The 21,718-nt window shown below is 30.3% G+C and overlaps 2 protein-coding genes across 4 annotated transcripts in view; one reads left to right on the top strand and one right to left on the bottom strand.

The window, feature by feature from the left end:
- The window catches only part of LOC125050555 (tyrosine-protein phosphatase non-receptor type 9), a 38,761-nt gene extending 21,288 nt beyond the window's left edge, over positions 1-17,473 (bottom strand). The window contains exons 1-4 of one of the 3 annotated variants that reach the window (XM_047650479.1): positions 17,325-17,473; positions 9,589-9,810; positions 9,134-9,223; positions 8,553-8,693 (exon numbers count right to left, since the gene is read on the bottom strand). In XM_047650479.1, coding sequence (XP_047506435.1) covers positions 8,553-8,693; positions 9,134-9,223; positions 9,589-9,810; positions 17,325-17,357 — 486 coding nt within the window. In that variant the 5' untranslated portion in view covers positions 17,358-17,473. Of the gene's footprint in view, positions 1-8,552; positions 8,694-9,133; positions 9,224-9,588; positions 9,811-10,853; positions 10,993-17,324 lie in introns of those variants that run through there. The other 2 variants (XM_047650478.1, XM_047650480.1) reach the window with 2 other exon arrangements.
- Positions 17,474-17,903: 430 nt separating this feature from the next.
- Positions 17,904-18,914, top strand: LOC125050557 (probable 39S ribosomal protein L23, mitochondrial). Its single transcript, XM_047650481.1, has 3 exons — positions 17,904-18,113; positions 18,188-18,467; positions 18,685-18,914. Exons 1-3 carry the CDS (start codon positions 18,100-18,102, stop codon positions 18,841-18,843), a joined length of 453 nt encoding a protein of 150 aa, XP_047506437.1. The 5' UTR covers positions 17,904-18,099; the 3' UTR covers positions 18,844-18,914.
- Positions 18,915-21,718: the final 2,804 nt, after the last annotated feature.

Below are 21,718 nucleotides of genomic sequence, written 5' to 3'. Positions count from 1 at the left end.
GTGCGACATCTAATTCCTATCACACGCATCCAATTGCATTCAGTATCTATTTATAAAATTTAAATTAACCTTCATGTGTATAATACATTTACCTAGGGTTTGTTTATAATAGGATCGCTAGCTGCCGATAAAATAATTTAAAAAAATATATTAAATGATTATACACATTAATACAACCTACACTACTGAATGCTATAAAATAGAATAAATCTAAAAATCACAACCAGCAAAAATATGTGTCGTAGCTGTTATCTGTAACAGACAAATATTTACGATCGAGCGACCAATACAAAAGAGTCGTAGAATTTTATGGGACGTTAACTCGAATAAATAAAAGCAAAAATATCCGATCGAAAGAATTTCGAAAAAAATATCGGTTAAACTTGAAGCTTCCTGTATTGATATCACATTGATAAGCGTCATCTAAATTACGTATTTGAGAATTTAGGCTAAGTGACAAGCGTGAATTTATGCTTTCTAACAATAATTTGACATCGTTCTGGTTAATTGGATTTAATAAAGTAAATTAAAAATCTCATTATAAACACATAAAGGGGTCTTTAGACATTATAAAGGGAAAATTAACAAAATAATATATCGTCTTGGAAATAAAATCTATAGAATATAAATACTTCACGATAAATAGAAGTTAGGCAAAGTGTAAGCAATAAATGATTGGAATAATGTTCTACATTACATTCTATGACATAATACATTATAATTCCGCCGGGAGTGAGGTCACAAGGCGAGCATAAATAAACGCTTTGAACGCAACAATTTACCGCGTTACTCGTTGCAAAGAACATTTACACGTATATATTTCAAGTTCGAAAATTAAATACTAATGAATAATTTGTTGACTTTTTATTGGTAAAATTGAATAAACTATTCAAAATGTTTCAATATTTGCTTCCATATGGCTAAGGTCTAATTTCTTAACAAAGCAATTTTTTTCAAGTTGGTACGCACTTAGTAGCACAGTTGCTAAAATATATGCCGAATAAAACATGGATATTATTAGCTCATACATACTTCGAAAAGTGTATTATAGTTTCAAGAATACATGTAAGCATTTATGAATTCTGTGTTGAATTCATTTTCGTATACTGTATGGTATGCTAATAAGGGCACGTATGGCGACCGGAAGTAGACCTAGCGGAGGTGACGTCACAACATATACGACCTTCTCCTAGCGGATATTAATCATCCCGAATGTACATGGAGAGGTCTCGTCTGAAACCGGTGATAGATTCCTAGTTCAGTTTCGACGAATATGGACATTATAATATAAATGTTTTCCATAGAAAAAATGAGTTATTAAAATATTTCCCACTATGATAAATCAAATCAAGAATACTAGCAGCAGGTTTTGAAGCAAGAATTTTTTAAACATAATGGATAGCCGTGAATCTGTCAGAGATATAAACCATATTAGTTCTAATGCGAAACCACAATAGATGTAGCACAATGATGGATGCACGTGTGATATATCGATTTTATCCGATATTTCCAATAATTGAAACCTATGAAAACTTGCTTGTTTCGGTTCAGGACAGACAGGATATTAACAGCCCAATTAAGCTTTTCAATCAATTTCAGGCAGTAATTCCTGAAGAGTATCAATATTGAATAACAAATATGCTGATTGAAATCGACTTCTACGCATACTAAAGAGTAAAGGTTTAAAATAATTTTAAAAATGATTTTTTTTTTTGTTTTCGAATTATTTCAAAAACTGCACCGATTTTAAATTTATTTTACTATTAGAATGCTACATTATTTTAAAAAAATATATGTCCAGCCGTGCGTGGACCAGACAGCATTAGCATTATTAAAATTGCATAGGCATGTCAAAAAATGCTATTAATTAATATACATTCAGTACTGGAGTATCTGCAAGCAAGAACAAATAATTTTAATTATAACTAACGAAGATGTAGGAGTTACCACGAACGTATTAAAGAAGATTGATGGTGCCACTAATAATACATGTAAACGGGGGACGTGTAAAACGACAATTATGTATAATCATGGTCATTATTAAGTATTTACACAAAAGAAACTAATAAATTTTCCTTATACTGTATTGTTTTGAAATTGAAGATGACCATGAACAAAGAAATTATAATATATACATTATACATAAATGAAGGACGTATTTGAATGTTAAAAATATTGTGTGAAGTGTATTTCATGTTTTCTTTATTTGTATTGTGTTTTTGTACTTAAAATATATATCGAATGCAATTAAATCACTAATCACAATGGTTATCAATTAGTAATATCATGTCAAACAATTATTATCTTATCCTAATGAGGCGTTACATACAATATAATCAAGTTTTACAGATTTTATAAGGTAAATTAAATATATTACTCACTCACAGAAAGCTACTTGACTTTATTTTATTAAGAATTAAGATTAAAAGTAAATTTTGCATGCAATGGCGTTATTCCTTTAATACAATGACTTTAAAACCTCTGGATTATCTTAGCGCACGTAAAATTGCAGTAGGTACTACTTAATAAATAGTCCGTCACGCAACGAAGATGGCCTTAAAAAGGTTCTCGGTAACTTCTGCGCAACGCTGAGTCACACGTGACTTCAAGGTGAACCGATTTGATACATGTAAACAGTGACGGATGTTTCCCACATAATATAGATTGTGAAATATCTATCCATACCTTCAATTATCATATTGCTTATCACAGATAATGTTCAGTCGCCTCGATCGATTTTGGAAGATTTTGTGTAACATTATTATAGTATTGCGTTAACGATATCGTCACTGCCTCATAGTTAATTAGACATTACGATGTCTTTGCTTATCCACATTTCGCTTTCAAAGGATTTCCACAATCCTTCTAATCCTTTCCCCCAGTGATATGCAAACATACTACGACGAGATACAATAAAGATATTGCTAACTAAAATCGATTAAAATTGTCAACTGTCCTAACAGAAATAAAACAATTGAAAAATAATGAAAATATCGTAAGATAAGATTAATTACATCAAGATTTTACTACGCATTTATATTGTGAATCATTGAAAAACATCATACAAAACAAGTTAGACGACGTAAACAACGCGATAATATAACTATCCACGCTCATATTTTTCGTTCTAAACGGTTTCGAATCGACTCGTTATAGATACAACAAATATTGAATATCAATTTACTTCGCAGCTCCGGAATGTTATCGAGAGTGATCAATATTGGCTATGATGTCAGAATAACGAGTTCTAAAACTCAATGAGAGACACAGGTGCTAAAATCAACCAATAAAATGCGGCGGAATTAGCGAGGGGCACCCCAGCCTTGTTCGGAAAGACTGGTTCACTCGCCCACGCCAGCCTCAACAATGTGTAAATTATCAAGAATTTTATACATTCGCATAGCTATAAAAAATTGTAAACACGACAACTCTGTAGTCTATTCGTTTCATTAATTCGAACTACTCGTAAAGCCATTACGTTCTCATGACTGAGGTCCATTAAATACTAAAACATAGTCTATCGTTTTCTACCGAGAAGTGAAAAATCTTTTCTGTTCAACGACATCGAATTTACATTATTCCCACTCAATATTTTTCCAAGAGCTGAGTAAAAATCTGATTTAAAATCCAGTACAACCCCTTAAAAACAATAAATGAAATCCCGAGGAGAATTTATGAATAAATTGGTTGAGACATCATTATCCGTCTAGTCCGCATCTGGCAGTCCCACTTGGCACGTGGCTAAGTGTCAATGCGTGATTGAGCCCCGGTTGCAATGTATAATTAACTAAGTATTTATTTCGTAGAAGGCAAACAGGAGGCTTGAATGAAGTTTTAACGACCGATAGATGTATAATAATAATGCTAGTTTGCTAACAGATGCTTTGCCCACCCCATAAATACTCAAAACACCGCAAATCGGTTTTAATGTTTCGTTTAATTAATTTCAAATAAACTTATCCTATTTTATGAATTTTAAACTGGAATTACGATTATCATACGATGCTTGGCGAGCCTCACGTCTACCCAGAATCGATTTTATAATAACGTAGATAGATTTTATTGCCATTTACAAAGGTCATTTTGCCCTTTTAACTGGGGTATTTTTTTGCGCAGCGTCAAATGTCACGTTAAAGGGATGAAAATTTTTAGAAAACTCAATAAAAAATATGTTTTTTTCAGAAGTACTTTTTATAGTCGGGAACTAGAAACAGGACCTCTAACCTAATCGCATAACTAATGCATGACTACAACTATGTTACGGTAGAGAAATTCTGAGTATTAAGAACGTAAAATGAATACTTTTTGGTTTGAATTTGTTGTTTCTCTTTAAATTGTCGATAGCACTACACTGCATGCAGCGCGCTGCGTCACATAAACTCGAGAGCTTTAAACATAGCTATTTAACTGAAATTTTAATTATTAGTTAATAACCTCGTCGTGTTAGACATGATATTGTGTATATTAAGAAATTGAGAATTGCTTAAGGAGGACTTTGCTTTAGGAAATTTTTATGAATCATCCAAAAGTTACAAATTTAAAAACTATTTTAATTTCTAAAACCCAGGTGTGGTCGCAAGTAACCGCGTATAATATCAATATATATACTTAACGTTATAAGGAAACGTTCATAAGATAAATGTTATCTCTTTAAAGTGATGCTCAGAGTTTCTAGGTTAATCTACACGGCACGGAAAGCTCATCTAATGATGTAATTACGCCGCTGTCCGACCGAGCAGATAATAGACTAGTGAAAAATTGGCAATCATACGCCCTTGGCTTTTGCTCCACACTAGACAAGATATGATAAAGAGGTCTAATATCTCTAGGACATACAGTATCTTTTGCATCCGCTATTTAAGTAAACTTTTAAGTCATGTTTGTATGCAAAAATTCGTTTGCTGCGCTGGCCACGAAATACGAGTTAACATCGATATACGAACTCTCTGCATAATTTTGTTACGGCTCATGAATCGAGATAAATATATTATTGCATTTTTTAAACTATGTCACTTTTAGGTAAATAACGGGTTTAGCTAATTTATGCTTGAATTTCTGAATTAAAAAGGAAAAAAGACGGTTATCTGCAATCCGCTAAAACCATTATTAAATGTATGGTACCTTTGAAAATAACATTAATGTATTTTATTTTTACACTGTCAACCCTCCCTGAAATCATTACTAAATGACGTCCTGTACAAAAACGTCTTAAAAGCATTCACTTTATTGCTTATCGGCTGCATCGACTATAAAACACGTTATTTTTAATCTTTTATAGCAAATTTATTTTTCCATTGACATTGCCAAAGGGGAGACGTTTCGGTGACGTACAAGCCGATACTTCCGTTTTGGGTACTTAGTACGTGCCATGACACGTGATGTACACATTGATGTTTCTTTTATAATATTTTAAAATTATTAGATAAATAATAGGAATTAGTTTAACGACATTACGGTGTTTAAGATGTTGAATAAAACTTTAGAAATAAAAAAATACAACATCTTATTATATGTAATATAAAACGTGTTAATTTCCGACTAACTTTAGCTATTTATGAAGTTTTTTAATTACCAGTTTTAATCCAAGAAATACATTTCCAACATTTATGTTGTCTATATTATGAGGAAATTTACATCTGCTATTGCGGCATGGTTTAAGATCGCTTCCCTCTTGCAGCGCGGCGAATTATTGTACGGAACTTGGTAAGATGTTATAAATACAATTTACCTTAATTTAAGCGTAGCCATGTAATCCGCTCAGCTGTTGGCTTATCGATTGATTTCAAAATATATAAACGGGGCACATCAACAACAATCGCAGTGTTCAAACACTTATTAAACAGCGTAAACACGGAAACACTTTTATCACAAGGTCATCCAAATCCTATGTTTTTGTAATCCAATATCCACTATATTGCCAACACGTCACCTACGTGTTAAACGTAATTATTAAAAAATTTACCAAATTCCGGTAAAGTTTAGCACACGAGCGCTCGGGCGCGTTGCGCGAAATCGACTGACGTAAATGGTGAACGGCGGGCGGCTACGGGTCGCATCCGCCCACCCCGCTACGAAACGGCTACGAATTTTCAGTTATCACTGGCAAGATTTTCAACCCTTCAACCGCTTTGTTCTATACACAAAAAGAGGGTAATTTATATGCCAATATGCTGCAAAGCCCTAATGCTAATAACACGCAAGGTCACATATTCAAATGTCATACGGCAGTTAGCAATTAAATTTTTTATCTATACTATTTATGTACATTTACTATTCATCTACATGTAAAATATTTTTAATGTTTTTAATAATAATAATGCGCTTTAAATTAACACGGTTAAAAATCTTACAATTTCAGGATTTCACATTCAGAATGGTGAAAACCGTTTCGAAATCAGTTTTGAACAAGGAATTAGCCGATAAACAAACAGAAATCGAGGACGTTCCTTTTATACTAAGAGGAGACACTTGGCGCAGCCCCAGCTGAATTGAATTCCAGTTAATATTGACTAGAATTGTCATGTATTTTTTCGAGTTAATTGCGAGTTTATAAGTTATTAAAACTTTCAATCATAATAAAAATTATATGTAAATAGTTGTTAACGACTTGGACATATGTATTTCTATATAAGGGTGCAAAAAATAATAAAATAAAGTAAATATGTTTATCACACATACAGCGTTATTTTTAGTTTAGAGAGACAGGTGGGCATGGCCAATCTTTATTTGGGTGAAAAACTCATATCGGCGCGCGGTATGTTCCAGGATACATTTCCAATCATAATACATAGTTACTTAAGATAGATCAATAATCTTATCAATTTTGTTGGTAAAAAGCGGTGGGATTATCTTAATTTTGATCTTATAAATTTGAATTTGTGGCTATTTGTTTATTGTATTTTGAACGAGACATCTATTTTCTACATAATCTAAAATCAAATTTTAAAGAAATTTAATTTAATTTCTAAAGAAAAATCAGAGGCGCTACAACCTTTTTAGGTCTGGGCCTCAGATTTCTGTATTTGTTTCAAGATCGTTTTTCAAGCCTCCTGTGCCTGACACACGCTGTCGACTTTTAGGTTCTATGGCATGCCGGTTTCCTCATGATATTTTCCTTCACCGTTCGAGCTAATGTCAATAGCGCACATAGAAAGAAAATCCGTTGGTGCAAAGCCGGAGATCGAACCTACCACCTCAGGGATGAAAGTCGCACGCTGACCAACACTGCTCTTTAATTTTATATATTTACCTAAATTAAAATTGCCTGAATAAGATTGGAGATTTTTTATTTTATTTAGTTAAAGATAAAATAAAAAAAAGAATATTCAGTAGATAAACAATATCTAAATGATTCTTGAAACCCTTGAACATAATCATATTCCAAGAAATCCATACAAAATCGAAGAATAAGCTTTTAATACAAACTCTAATTGGTTTTCATTGAAACGTGCAAAGCACTTTCCATATTATATTTATCGGAAATAACTTCATACTCGTGTAAGCTATTTGATATTGACAAAGCTGCGACAACCTCTTGTTCTGTAATTCTTCATTAACAGAAATTTCGTAGAAATATCTCTCTTGTAAATTTTATTACTTGAAACATTATCTAAATACTGAGGGTATTATCTTTATATATATAATTCTTCTGTGAGTGTGTATGTCACTGAACTTCTCTCAAACGACTGGACCGATTTTGATGAAATTTTTTGTGTGTGTTCAAGGGGATCTGGGAATGGTTTAGATTCACAAATCAGCCCGGCAGGTGGCGCTGCAGTCGGTACTTTCATACTTTAATATCCTAATAGCTTGAAATATCATGCAGGACAACGTCTGTGGGGTCCACTAGTATATATATAAAATGTCAAAATTTACATCATGTTCAATCAAAAAAAACATTATTAATTAGATAGATGAGGGATCTAAACAATAATATTTTAGGTCCCTTTTACGTATATAATGACAATATTTGGAGAATAGTTAGGATCAGTATATGATAGTAGTAGTAGGAATTATTTGAGAAATATATTGATATAAGCGCCCCCTTTTAGTGACATCCATAACCACGTTCGCCTTTTTGGTATATTACTTAGGCGTGTTTAACTATGTTACTAGAAATAACTATTAATTAGGGTCCCACATGTTTAAACCTAGTTTTCATGACTCATATTTAACGGCGTCTGATTAAATATGTATAAATAATTAAAAATAAGGTTATTTTAACGCCCCGCATGGTGCTATAATTTATTTATGTATCTGTGATTCATAGTAACTCTTAAGCCAACGATTGTGGCTTTTTGAATATTCACTCTGTTTAGACGTTCAACGTCACCAGCTCTTTTTGTCAGCTACGACAGGAACCGGATAATCGGCATTTATTTCCAAATATGTGTTCGACTTGCCACTGACCCCTATGATGACAAACGTCTTTGGTTGTCGTACTTAAAACTTTTAATTAAAATATAGAATTTTTAACTTAAAAGTTAGCTCGAGAATATATATGTATAAATGTATGTGTTTTATGTTTTAATTTATTTTAAATGAGAACTTACCTTAAGCATCGTGAGTATCTTCTGCGAAAGTTCATAATCAAAGTTTGTGTATTTTGAGTCCGTCATATCATAAATGAAGACTAAACCAGCGCGCTGTGTTTCTAGGGACTGCAACGCCACATCCAATTGATACACCACGCCCTTAAAAGTTCTATATTAGTGTTTCCATTCAAAAAAAGATGGCGCTTTATCTAATTTTATAAACATAATATTAATAATTGAAAATTAACTTATTGTAAATAAATTATTTAATCAGAAGATAATGGTCTAGTAACTTCTAACAAATTTTTGGTAACCGGCATGTCCTCTCTCCAAAAATCCTCAATATGTTTCATTTATGTTAAGATTAAAATTATTAATATATTTATCAATAAAACAGTCTTATGTGTTACCATACCCCGTTATTAGGGGATCAATATGGGATGTCATAAAAATACTATTTCACATTAAAATATAAAGAGGCAATCAGGTAAATTGTAGTACACAAAGATAAGTAAAAGGATGGTCTTACTGCTAAGGAGACTTCCTTTCAGTAAACCTACTCGTAACTTATTCTATTCTAATTAAATTAAATTGTGTACCTGTAACGTTGTCTGATGCGACGTTAGACTGGGAAAGTGTTTGTTAGCGGTGAAAACTGCTATAGCCGCCCCCGTAGCATCACGCGTGGGCTGAAAAGTGACCTTTCATTTAAGTAAAGGGATACAAAGTATACTTAATTGCGAAGTGAATATTGCAAATTAATATACTAAAATACAACTTCTTCTATACTTTATTTTTAAATTAATATTGCTTTTGATAGAACTATTTTGTTTTATAGGGATATATAATAACTTTGAACAAATTTACAATCGTCGCGTATAAACTAAGTTAAACTAAAACATTATAACTTTTGGTGTATTAACATTATTATAGGGCTCAGCGAGTTTTGCTTTATTGTGAATTGTAATTTGGATCAATTAATAACAAAACTTGTCCATGCAATAACAAATAACGATGAAAATATCTATAATATATTATCATTTAAAAATAATACCAGTATAGTAAATTTTCCAGTTTCAAGCTCACTTTTCAGTGGATCTTGGAATGGCTCAAACTTGATGAGGCCTTCCCTCCGTCGCGTTGCCTCATGTTGCCGCCAGAGTGTATGGGCACGCGCAACGTCAAATTTACGCGCAAGGAGAAACTTGACAGCTGTCGCTCGTGTCACACACGTCGCACCGGCTTCGCTAAGTGCGTCTAGAAATGCTTTTGTCGCCTGAAACAACATGATAGGTTGAAATATTTATAGGTTGGAATATTTTCATATAATCACTCATATTTTCAATTCAATTCTATATAATATTGATTTGCAATTTAAAGATTTCGGCTTGTTTATTCTGTTAATATCTTGTAAAACAAAAAATTATCACATCACGAATAAAAATTAACGTTCGATTCGTACCCCAAACACACAATTTTGCAACTGTGCAAACTAATAGCTTTTTAACTTTTGTTTTTATCGAAACACCGCGGCGCTATTATATTTTTTATAAAAATATATTTTTATATAATATTTTATTTATATTATATTTTTTATCGCGTGATACTTAATACATAATGAAAAGTAATAGAAATTATTACGTAAACGTTCATTTACACAAGCAACTTATTAACCGAACCTGTACAAGTTTCGACATAGTTGTTAAGCCGTGTAATTATTCATTAGATAACAGTTAAAAAACTACACAAATAAGGTAATGAATTTTTTCCTACTGGAAAATACTTGCAAGGTTAATACTAGCTAATCAATAGTTTAAGGTGAAGAAATGTTTTGTTCATAAATTTTTAAAGTTACGCGAGAGCGATAAGTAATTCAATAAATTTATGACCTTATAAATAACATAGATTTATATTCACCACTACAGAAGTTCACACAAAAGAAATGTTCTGATATTTTTGATCGTCTTTTGTTAGTAGAGTAAAAGTAACATAGGGTACATATTACCAATTTAAAAAAAAATAAGCACAACACGAGTAAGATTTTCATCACAATATATACCTTCGTAAATACATAAAATATCAATCTACGACAAGGGCGGCGGAACTTGGTAGGCGGATTCTTAAAAAAATGCCCAGACAATTCACCAAATAGAAAGGTATAGCTTGGTGGATTGTCTAAGCTTAAGAGGCTTGTACCCAATTACGTTTGACGAAACTAAATTCACGTTTTCATGAAAGCCGTCCCAGTTTCCATAATTTATTTTTATCTAGACTACTTCAAACGCGATATTTATAATGAGAAAAGGTTTCTGATTTTACCCGCAAGAGCTTTATAAGATTCCTCATTAAGGCAGACGCCATCCTTAAATCTTCAAAGCGACGAAACCTTAATAAATTGGCACATTAGTTTATTAATTACTGCACTAGTGATAACAGTAAAATCGTTATCCTAAATCTTTCGAATATTTTAAATACATATATAGTCTAGTCGACAAGTTGAAAATGGAACAAAATAGAGATACTACTCCTAAAATTATGTGCGATAGCTCATTGGATCCGGAATGACGTCTAGAAAAATGTGCTAAAAGCGTGTATTAGCACATAAAAAATTGCAAAAGTTATAGACCATTAAAGATGAAAAAATAATGGCATTTAGTTTTTTGCCAATATTTAATAAACTATTAATATTTAAGAAATTTCAAATAAAGATTCTGAAAGAGGAGGAAATTTCTAATAAAAAACTCCTGACTCCCAGAACTCTATCTCCATTATTTATAATGTTAATTTAACGCTGAAAATAGGTCTGCGGGTGACATTTTTAGGATTCGCGCGTGGCGTCAAAAGCGACTACGGCACATTAATTAATTTATTTAAGGTATTGAATATTTTTTTTTAAATTTGAAAAAATTATGGTGTGTTCTGAACACTACAATTAATTTATTCCCGTTGAAAATTTTACTTAAAGTTAATTTTTCAACAAGTTAAATAATTGTTAACTAACGAAATTTTCTCGAACGACCGTCTTAATTGTAAGTGAAAAAAAATGTTTAAATAATGGTCGTAAAAATATTTCGCTTCGTAGAGCCTTTCTTACATACATACTTAACAAGATCGTGCCATAAAAGTTAAAAAAATATTTATACTTTGTTTATAACAATTTTTTTACTTAAACAAAAACTTAAAAATCCATGTAATGATGTTAAAAAAATTTTTTTTTTTCTCAATCATCATATAATCGTTTTTTTATTAATACAAGATATTTATTGATTTGCAAAAAAAAAAATTCCCGCCATTTGTTGATAATTTTTGTTTAAACAAATTGATTAAATCAATATTTTAAAAAAAAATTTTAACACAACTTTATTACATTAAAAATTTTATGATTTTTAAAAAAAAAATTTTCCTTAATAACAATTTTTAATTGTTTATAATCGTTTTTTTTTAATTTTCTATTGTTTAAATAATTAGTTAAGAATTTTTTTTTTCCTAAAAATCATAATTGACAGTCTTCTATAAAGTAACAGTAAAAATTTTTTTTTTAATCAACAATTCTATTGTTTATTAACTTACCAATTTGTTATAAACAAATATTCAACTTTTGTTTATTTTTTTTCTAAAACTTCTAAAATTAACAAAAACAACCATATATAACAAAGTATAGAAAAATTTTTTTTGTAAATTTTTTGATTATCATGAATATTACTTTTATTTAAAATTAAAAAATTTTTTTTCTATACTTTGTTATATATGGTTGTTTTTGTTAATTTTAGAAGTTTTAGAAAAAAAATAAACAAAAGTTGAATATTTGTTTATAACAAATTGGTAAGTTAATAAACAATAGAATTGTTGATTAAAAAAAAAATTTTTACTGTTACTTTATAGAAGACTGTCAATTATGATTTTTAGGAAAAAAAAAATTCTTAACTAATTATTTAAACAATAGAAAATTAAAAAAAACGATTATAAACAATTAAAAATTGTTATTAAGGAAATTTTTTTTTTAAAAAATCATAAAATTTTTAATGTAATAAAGTTGTGTTAAAATTTTTTTTAAAAATATTGATTTAATCAATTTGTTTAAAAAAAAATTATCAACAAATGGCGGGAATTTTTTTTTTTGCAAATCAATAAATATCTTGTATTAATAAAAAAACGATTATATGATGATTGAGAAAAAAACAATTTTTTTTAACATCATTACATGGATTTTTAAGTTTTTGTTTAAGTAAAAAAATTGTTATAAACAAAGTATAAATATTTTTTTAACTTTTATGGCACGATCTTGTTAAGTATGTATGTAAGAAAGGCTCTACGAAGCGAAATATTTTTACGACCATTATTTAAACATTTTTTTTCACTTACAATTAAGACGGTCGTTCGAGAAAATTTCGTTAGTTAACAATTATTTAACTTGTTGAAAAATTAATTTTAAGTAAAATTTTCAACGGGAATAAATTAATTGTAGTGTTCAGAACACACCATAATTTTTTCAAATTTAAAAAAAAATATTCAATACCTTAAATAAATTAATTAATGTGCCGTAGTCGCTTTTGACGCCACGCGCGAATCCTAATAATGTCACCCGCAGACCTATTTTCAGCGTTAAATTAACATTATAAATAATGGAGATAGAGTTCTGGGAGTCAGGAGTTTTTTATTAGAAATTTCCTCCTCTTTCAGAATCTTTATTTGAAATTTCTTAAATATTAATAGTTTATTAAATATTGGCAAAAAACTAAATGCCATTATTTTTTCATCTTTAATGGTCTATAACTTTTGCAATTTTTTATGTGCTAATACACGCTTTTAGCACATTTTTCTAGACGTCATTCCGGATCCAATGAGCTATCGCACATAATTTTAGGAGTAGTATCTCTATTTTGTTCCATTTTCAACTTGTCGACTAGACTAATATATAATGCATTCCTTTTAAAATGTACTCTTTTTTTACTCATAATTAATTGTTCTATTGTATTTTTGTACAAGGAAATAACATTAACCACTACAAGGTACTTTTAGTGAAAAACATCAAGTTTTATAAACTGGCTAACAATAATATTTAGTCGTTTATATTTCGTCAAAGGCACAATTTACTGGACACAGCACTTACATAATTAAAAAAAGAGTTTTTTTTATAAAACTTTGACATAGACAAAGAATATATATTATCAGAGACAGTAAACACTACACGTGTAGAAGACGAGTGCGTTAGGGGAGGGGCCTAATTCTTCCGGGAAGTGTATCCTGTTTGGCTATTAGTATTGCCGCTCACGCACCATTTCGACATTAATATTATATAATATTCGATACCAGTCACTGCTTGGGTCACTTTCTTGCAATAATATAACTATTTATGATAGGTTATATATATAGGATAGCAGATAGAAGTCGATTCTTGGAATATCTTTTATATTTATAATTCAAGCTGTGGTGAAAAGATAGATTAGTGCTTAATTTGTCTAGACAAATAAAGAAAAGAAGAGCAACTCAACTGCCCTCGAAATCCTACTCCAAGAAATACAATGTAAATCTGTTGTAGGTAATCGTAAACACAAACTTGTAATTTTTTTTTTTCTTACACATCAACAATAGGCCTCGTGCTTGACAAGCTAAGAGAAACATAAGGATTCTTAAGATCCCGACAAGAGCTTTTAATCTTTAACTACAGGGCAAAGGCCTCTCTCAAAAGGTCTGAAGAATAAAGCGGTTAAAAAGAACGTAAAACTTTAAAATGAAAATTATTTTTCTGTCTACCTCAAGTGAAAATTTTAAATGTTTGTATTTTTAGAACGTTTGACTGAATTTTAAATAATCCAAGTAATATTTCGCATACATACGTCATATCATAAACTCTTTTAATTATTTAAATAAATTTAATCTATGATATATTATATCAAAGAACTAAACTCCACAAGCATTAAGAACAATTAAACACAACTGTAACTTGAAACTTAGCAAAGGCACCGCATTGTTTAGAAAACAATAGACATATGGACGGACGCACGCACGAGTGTACACATGTAAACGCGTATAACAACTGTGCCTACAGGCCAAATTTCAATGCAAACTCAATAAAGATTTACGTATCAATACTAAACGGAATCTGATTACATAATTGCAAAGGAGCCACTTCCCTTGTAACTAAATTTCATTAGAATTACTTCATTAATATTCATTATTCACTACGCAGTAATCAATAATCAACTGTCACCTCTCCCGTAAGCTGAATATAGTTGAACATATAATTGTAAAAATTTACGAACAGGTTCAACAACCTGATTTAATTCAAAACCCATAATTAAATAACTTTCGAAGCGTAGAGATGGCGGTGAAATATTCTCTTCTAATTCATACCAATAGTAAATAAAAAGAAAGCTTTCTTACGTCTGCCGTTCCTGGAATAATAGAAATTGCTTAACGAATAAAGCCTTAGACTGGTTGAGAGTCTATTATCTACAAAGAACTTATTAAAGATGTTACTACGATGTGGGAGTATATAAAGAGAACGTGTGGGCCGTCGTTACCAACCTACTATATAACTGATATGCAGGAAAATGTGTTGAATTACAAGCAACTAAATACAATTGCGAACGCGAAGCCACTCAGTGTTGACGACCTGCCGGTCCTTTGCGAACATTCACACCTCTCAAGTACATATTTTCAATACAGAGTCATGAGTGAGCATAACCAGATTTCTACGAATCGGCATGATATCATATTTCGCAAAACAAGCTAAACGCAACAAATACCTAAACCTAACAAGACACAAACCCTCCATTTCTTCAGTATGAAATAGTAAAATGGTTTTATCTTATACATTCAATCTTAATCTGTTCAACCATTTTAGTATCAATAATAACCAAATACACATGATTTCAAATTCGTAATTTCTGTTGGATTTTATCTGAATATTGTCAACATAAGATTAGAATGTACTTCCCATCGGTAGATAAAGCCATATTTAGAAAAAAATAATCTAATTTTCTTTTTAAATATTAATAAGGATTGCTGATTTGGTAAATAGAAGTCAAGAAAGTTCATTGCTAACTATTATGAATCTGTAAACTATAGCCATATTAATATCGAATATTAAATATTTCTCACTGAATTTTTCTAAATTGTCACTTGACAGAAAGGGTTATAAAACTGGGGAGGAATCCATGCAATTGAATAATGAGCTGGCAACTTCTCGCCCCACTTGTCCCAGCTTACACTTAACTAATTTGTTCAACATTTACCACTTCCTTTTTTTACATTTTATAATCAATCAATAAATATATACGATAAATAAACTAGCTGTCCATAACATTTTTAAGGCTAAATATAAATATGACTATAACCAAAGGAGCATTGTTGCCCTAATGGCTTCAGCATGCGACTCTCATCCCTGGGTTCGTAGGTTCAATCCCCCACTGTGCACCAATGGATATTCTGTCAGAGTATATAACATTCGCTCGAACGGTGAAGTAAAACATCGTGAGGAAACCGACATGTCTTAGACCAAAAAAGGCGACGGCGTGTGTCAGGCACTGGAGGGTGATCACCTACTTGCCTATTATATTTAAAAATGATCATGAAGCCGATTCAGAAATCCGAGGCCCAAATCTAATTTATCGCACTTATATAATCAAACATTCCAACAGAAATGAAATAAAGTAGTTCGAATAGAAATAAATGGTGACCCACTTTAAATATTTTTCATACATATCATTATAATATTGAATGATTGTTTGATTACCTATATAACTTTAATATATTGTTATACTGTTGGAATAATTAGTATTTCTAGTTCTGTACTGTGTCTGCGGTACAAATGAATTCTTGATATATATAATTTTTATTCTTTAATTTAAGTTCTATATACCAATTTTCTAATTTTTATCAAGCAAAAATACAATTAACAATCCTAATTACTCTTTATAAATAATATGTACATTTCATTTAAATATTTTAAAAAACAAAGAATCTCAGGACCAGCTTTTACAACATTTTTCCTGTTTTTTTAATCTAACCAGTTTTGCTTCCTTAATCCTTTCAATATTTTATGTATATTATTATAAACTATTAGTAAAATTGTACAAATTTTCCATGTGTATATAATTTTTACACATGCTACACTTATATACCAGTAGCTAGTTGCTCAAATCTATGGCTCATAACATATAGTCCTATATAATTTTATAATCATAAAAGTTTCATTCAATATATTAAAATTTATTTTATTTTATTAAATACCGAAATTTGCTTAAAATATAATAAACAGCATTTAGGTAACCTTTTTGAGTGTAATTCATATAAAAATATAGTAATAATGGCAATAGGTGGGATACAATTTTTAATGATAATTTGTTGCTATAAGTTTAACAAAAAAATCTGTTAAATAAGTAAACCATTTGTCAACAATAACTAAAACTTTACCGTGAAAATGCAATAACTTCAAATTGTAGGCGGTTAGTAGCACTTAATTAGTAAAAGCGAATTTCTGAAGATTTACATTACTTATGAAAAAAACATTTTATGTTTCGCTTGATCGATTTTCTAAACGAAATTTTAAGTAAATCTGGACTTAAAAATATAAAGATATAATCTTAAACATAAGGTGTCATCAAATTGCGTTGAACAGGAAATCAAAACAAACACTGATGACATGGTCAGCAAGTTATTTGGATAAGGTATCTATATACTCGCCTAACTGAAATGTAGAACTAATAACAATAAAACGAAAGTTATTATATAAACGTCAAAAACAAGTAGAATTAGACGCAAAATTAATGTCGTTTTAAAACTTACCAATTCTTGATCGGGTGACAAGGCCACCGCCATCTTTCTAACTAATACTTACTTTCACAGATTAAGAGAAGTTTTCTACTGTTTAAATACGTACATATTTGTATTTTTACCTATAACCATTCAATCACAGAATACAGATGAATGAGATGTGTTATATACGTTTATACAGATGTGCAATAGATCTTTCTAGGTGTAACATCTATAGAACTTCTACTTCGAATCGTAGCATTCACAGTGCGAGTGGTATATACATACGAGTGGTATACTAAATATTTCCCTACTAGGTTGTGGCAACAAGAACTTTGACGACGAGTTAGCATATCTATTTTAATGCTATTTACCTACAGTGAACATATTAACATATGTTTATTAAATCGATTTTCTAACAAAAATTAGTTCTTATTCAGTTTCTAAATTTGGATTTATTTAGTGGATAATTAGGTTTTTTCGATACACAGATGCTATCTATATGTACATTATCTGTCGGTTTCCATCTTTTAAACATTTAAAACAACATTTCATCCTTTGAACACCAACGTGATGTTATCTATGGAAAAAGCTATTTGTTGGCCCAGATATTAGTTTTATCTGTAGCATTACTGCATTTCGCATTATAGGCAGCGGCCAGCGCCAAATAAATATAACCTATTACCTAACAAAAAAAAAACATTCTTAATTATTTACTATATTTACCTATACAACATAAAATACATTAATTAAATCCAAAAATATTTACTCTGCACCTATTTTTTACCACCCACGGCCTTTCCATAAAATGTCTACTCGCTGGTAACTGGAATTATTATTAAATAGCTTTTTATGTTCTTTATATAACTTATACGTCTATTTACTTCTTATTTTAGGTATCCAATTTATCAAAGGGGCAACCCACAACTTCGTGTATTTTTACCAAATTTTTGGATGAAATTAGTACATCCACCTCCTCGGCAACAACCAAATATTGTTCATTTTCAATGTTCTATGGAAATGACTAAACATGATATAAAAAACTATTTAGAGAAGATTTACAATGTACCTGTAGTACATGTTAGAACAAAAATTTCACTTGGGAAATTCAGAAAGGATATTGGCAAAGGTTATGTTGTCAAGGATGATGATATAAAGACTGCATTTGTTACTTTGGTAAGAAACATCTTTTGTAAGAATTTTAAATATTATTGTCTCCTAGTCAAAAGTTTTGCAAGTTTTCTGTTGAATTTTTAATATGTAACTATCTTTAAAAGTAATCTGTTACAAAACAGATCTCCAAATTTCTAAGATATAAGTTTACTTTTTATATACTTTACACAAATTAAAATTATATTTTACTCAGTTTTTTTTAAATTAAACTTTATTTTAGCCTAAAACTACAACATTTGAATTTCCCAACATATTTGAAAAAAAGAAAGGTGGTGTAGAGGATGATTTGAAATCTTTAGAAGAAACAAAGAAAACATTTAAACAATATATTGATCGCAACAGGGATAGAAGTGATATACCTAGCTGGTTTTCCATTTGATTATTAAATGTAATGTTGTACATAGCTAGTCTTAATTATAATAGAGAACATTAAATATGGTTAATAGTCAATTGGTGTACATTATTTTTATATAATAATACCATAACTTGTTAGAATTAGGATGGAATTGAAAAAACTGAATAATATCTGTTGCATTTAATCAACTAAGAACTTATGCTAAGACTCTCGGACTAAAGGTTATTAAATCTGTCTCTCACTATCATAGACTAGTGTCTTTGCTATTACTATAAAAAGCATGTTTTTTTTATAAAAACCCACTTTTATAGTGCAAAATTGTGGCAGTTGATGCCTTTTATAAACTATAATTAATAAAAAAACAAAAAAATTCTTCAACATAAACAGTAATGTGTAAACCTACCTAAGACTATTAAAGAAACAAAATTCTTGTCTTATTAACAATAAGTATTAAAATTCACAATGCTCTTCCAAGAACACTGATGAGTGACAGCGAGGGCATTCAGTGATATCCAATAAGAAGCTTACCTGAAACAATATTTTTAACCCATTATCATATGATATACTTTACTATAGGTAGATATTATTTTAAAACCTATTTGATAGATATATCAGTGGTAACGTTTTAAATGTAGATTTAAGAGTAAATCTAAAGGTCGTCATAATAAAGAGTTTAAAAAAAAATCGCGCATATTTAAAAGTGATACATGGTAAATGAAAGGAGCATCATAATAAACTAAACTTAGATACTAAAAGTTGTCAGTACATTTAAAAAGTAGGCTTAGGTAACTTACACGTGGATGTTGTTTGCATCTTATGCGAATTCTTCCGTGACAATAAAATCCACAAGCTCTACAGAAAACCATTGCCTTGTCTCTACTACAAAAACATATATTGTCATTCTTATAAGCAGGTGGAATTTCCGGAGCACCTCGCCCGAAGCGTTTTGGACCATTGGAAATGATCCCAGCTTTAGCTGCAACAATGGGTGTAGTTTTTTCCATTATTTCGTTTAATGTATCAACAAAGCGTTCTCCTTAGTTCTGCTTCCCAGCAACACAATATTAACTGAATTATAAAGAAAACGGGCAGGAAATAATTTTTAAGTGTTTGAACATTACATTACTCATTAACTAATGGTGGTTATTCAAATTTAAACGGAAGGTACCTTATACCTATCATAGACTACATTATATTATGTAGGGTACCTACTACTTAACAATTAACATTATGAAAAAAGTCTTGTCACTTTGTGTTTGTCATAAAACAATTTATACTTTTTTTAATTTATAGCTTACATGTCTATTATTATAGATTTCAAAGGTTATAATATATTTATAAAAAAAAATATAAATATATTATATTTATATATACAATGGTAGTGATTTAATTAGAAACACTTCTTATGAATAAAGAAAGAATAACTTCAATGTACAAATGTTCGTAAAAAATAATATAGGTACACATTCAATAATTAATAATCATGCAATAATATAGGCACTCAAAGAAAAAACTCTTATTTTATTACTCAACAGATGTAATGAGTTCATTTTCTGATACTCGCCCCTTGGACGCTTAATTAAAAACATCCTTTAAAAGCATCCATAGCTTTTTTTTTAAATTGGAGAATAACATTTCTTTCTTGGCTTTTTCAATTATTGAAACAATTCAAAATTTAATTTTGTTAAAAATGGGCAAAAATAAAAGTTAGTTACACAAGGAGTATAGTCAAGCACATTAAAGTTTGGGGCTGTTTTTCCGGTGGAAGTTGACACGTCCGAAAGATTGATTGTACAAGCATACAATGATTCCCTAGTCGGACGATCATTTGCCTGTAATCTGAATCTTTCAGCGTGACAATTACTGTGTTTAGGACACGGCCAATAGTTTCGAATGTTTCCTTAGCGAACAGCGTATGTATATCCGTTTTAGACTGGCCAGCACTAACTGGGTTTAGTTTTAACTAGACTGGGTTTTAATCCCGATAGAAAATCTTAGATTAAAACTCGATAGAAAATCTCTGGTACGTATATTGTTAATAGGAAAGTTATAAACAAACGTAATAACAGTCAAAAGAACTATATGAAGCATTTGTTGAAACATGGAATTCAATCCCCCTAGAAAAATTATGAAATTGATTAAATCAATGCCACGTCGTTGCAGTGCTGTTATTTAAAATAAGGGAACGCCACATAATATTAATTATAACTACAGTACAATCTCACTAATCCGGCACTATTAAAAACCGGAGGGTGCCGGATTATTGGAATGTTCGGATTACTGGATTATACTGAAAAAAAATCATAGGTAATAAATAAAATAAAGCATTTCATAGAGTCATTTTTAACTATAAACTATTCTCACTTGAAAAAAAACAAATACGTTAGCACGTGCACGTGATAAGTTTTGAGGTTAGACTGCTAGTCGACGACGCAGCGACCAAGCGCACAGGTATAGAGGGGTGAGGGAGGCGTGGGCGGAGGGTGCCGGATTATTGGACGTGCCGATCTATCGAAGTGCCAGATTAGTGAGATTGTACTGTATTGGTAGGCTGTGGATAGGAGCTATTTCTTAAATAACAATAGTAATTTCTAAAAATTAAAAAAATATTGTTTTTTATACTTTCTTGTTGTTGTTTCTAATTGGTTGACCATTATTGTTCATACCTTAAAACTGATTTAAATGTTTGTCCATAATGTAATATTGAAACTGAACTTGTGTAATGGGATTTATATTGTTTTTATAATAAATGATAAATTGTTGAACATATTGTTGTCCTATTTATTATTTAATTTAAAAATAAAAACGGTTGCGTTCAAGTATCTTACAAAATGTCAAGGACCGTTGGTAGTGTTTCTAATTATACGACCACCATTGTATATGTAAGTAAGTTTAACGT

This window comes from Pieris napi, chromosome 6, assembly GCF_905475465.1.
Source record: "Pieris napi chromosome 6, ilPieNapi1.2, whole genome shotgun sequence".
Taxonomy (NCBI): Eukaryota; Metazoa; Arthropoda; class Insecta; order Lepidoptera; family Pieridae; genus Pieris; species Pieris napi.
This window is presented reverse-complemented; position numbering and strand designations above follow the sequence as displayed.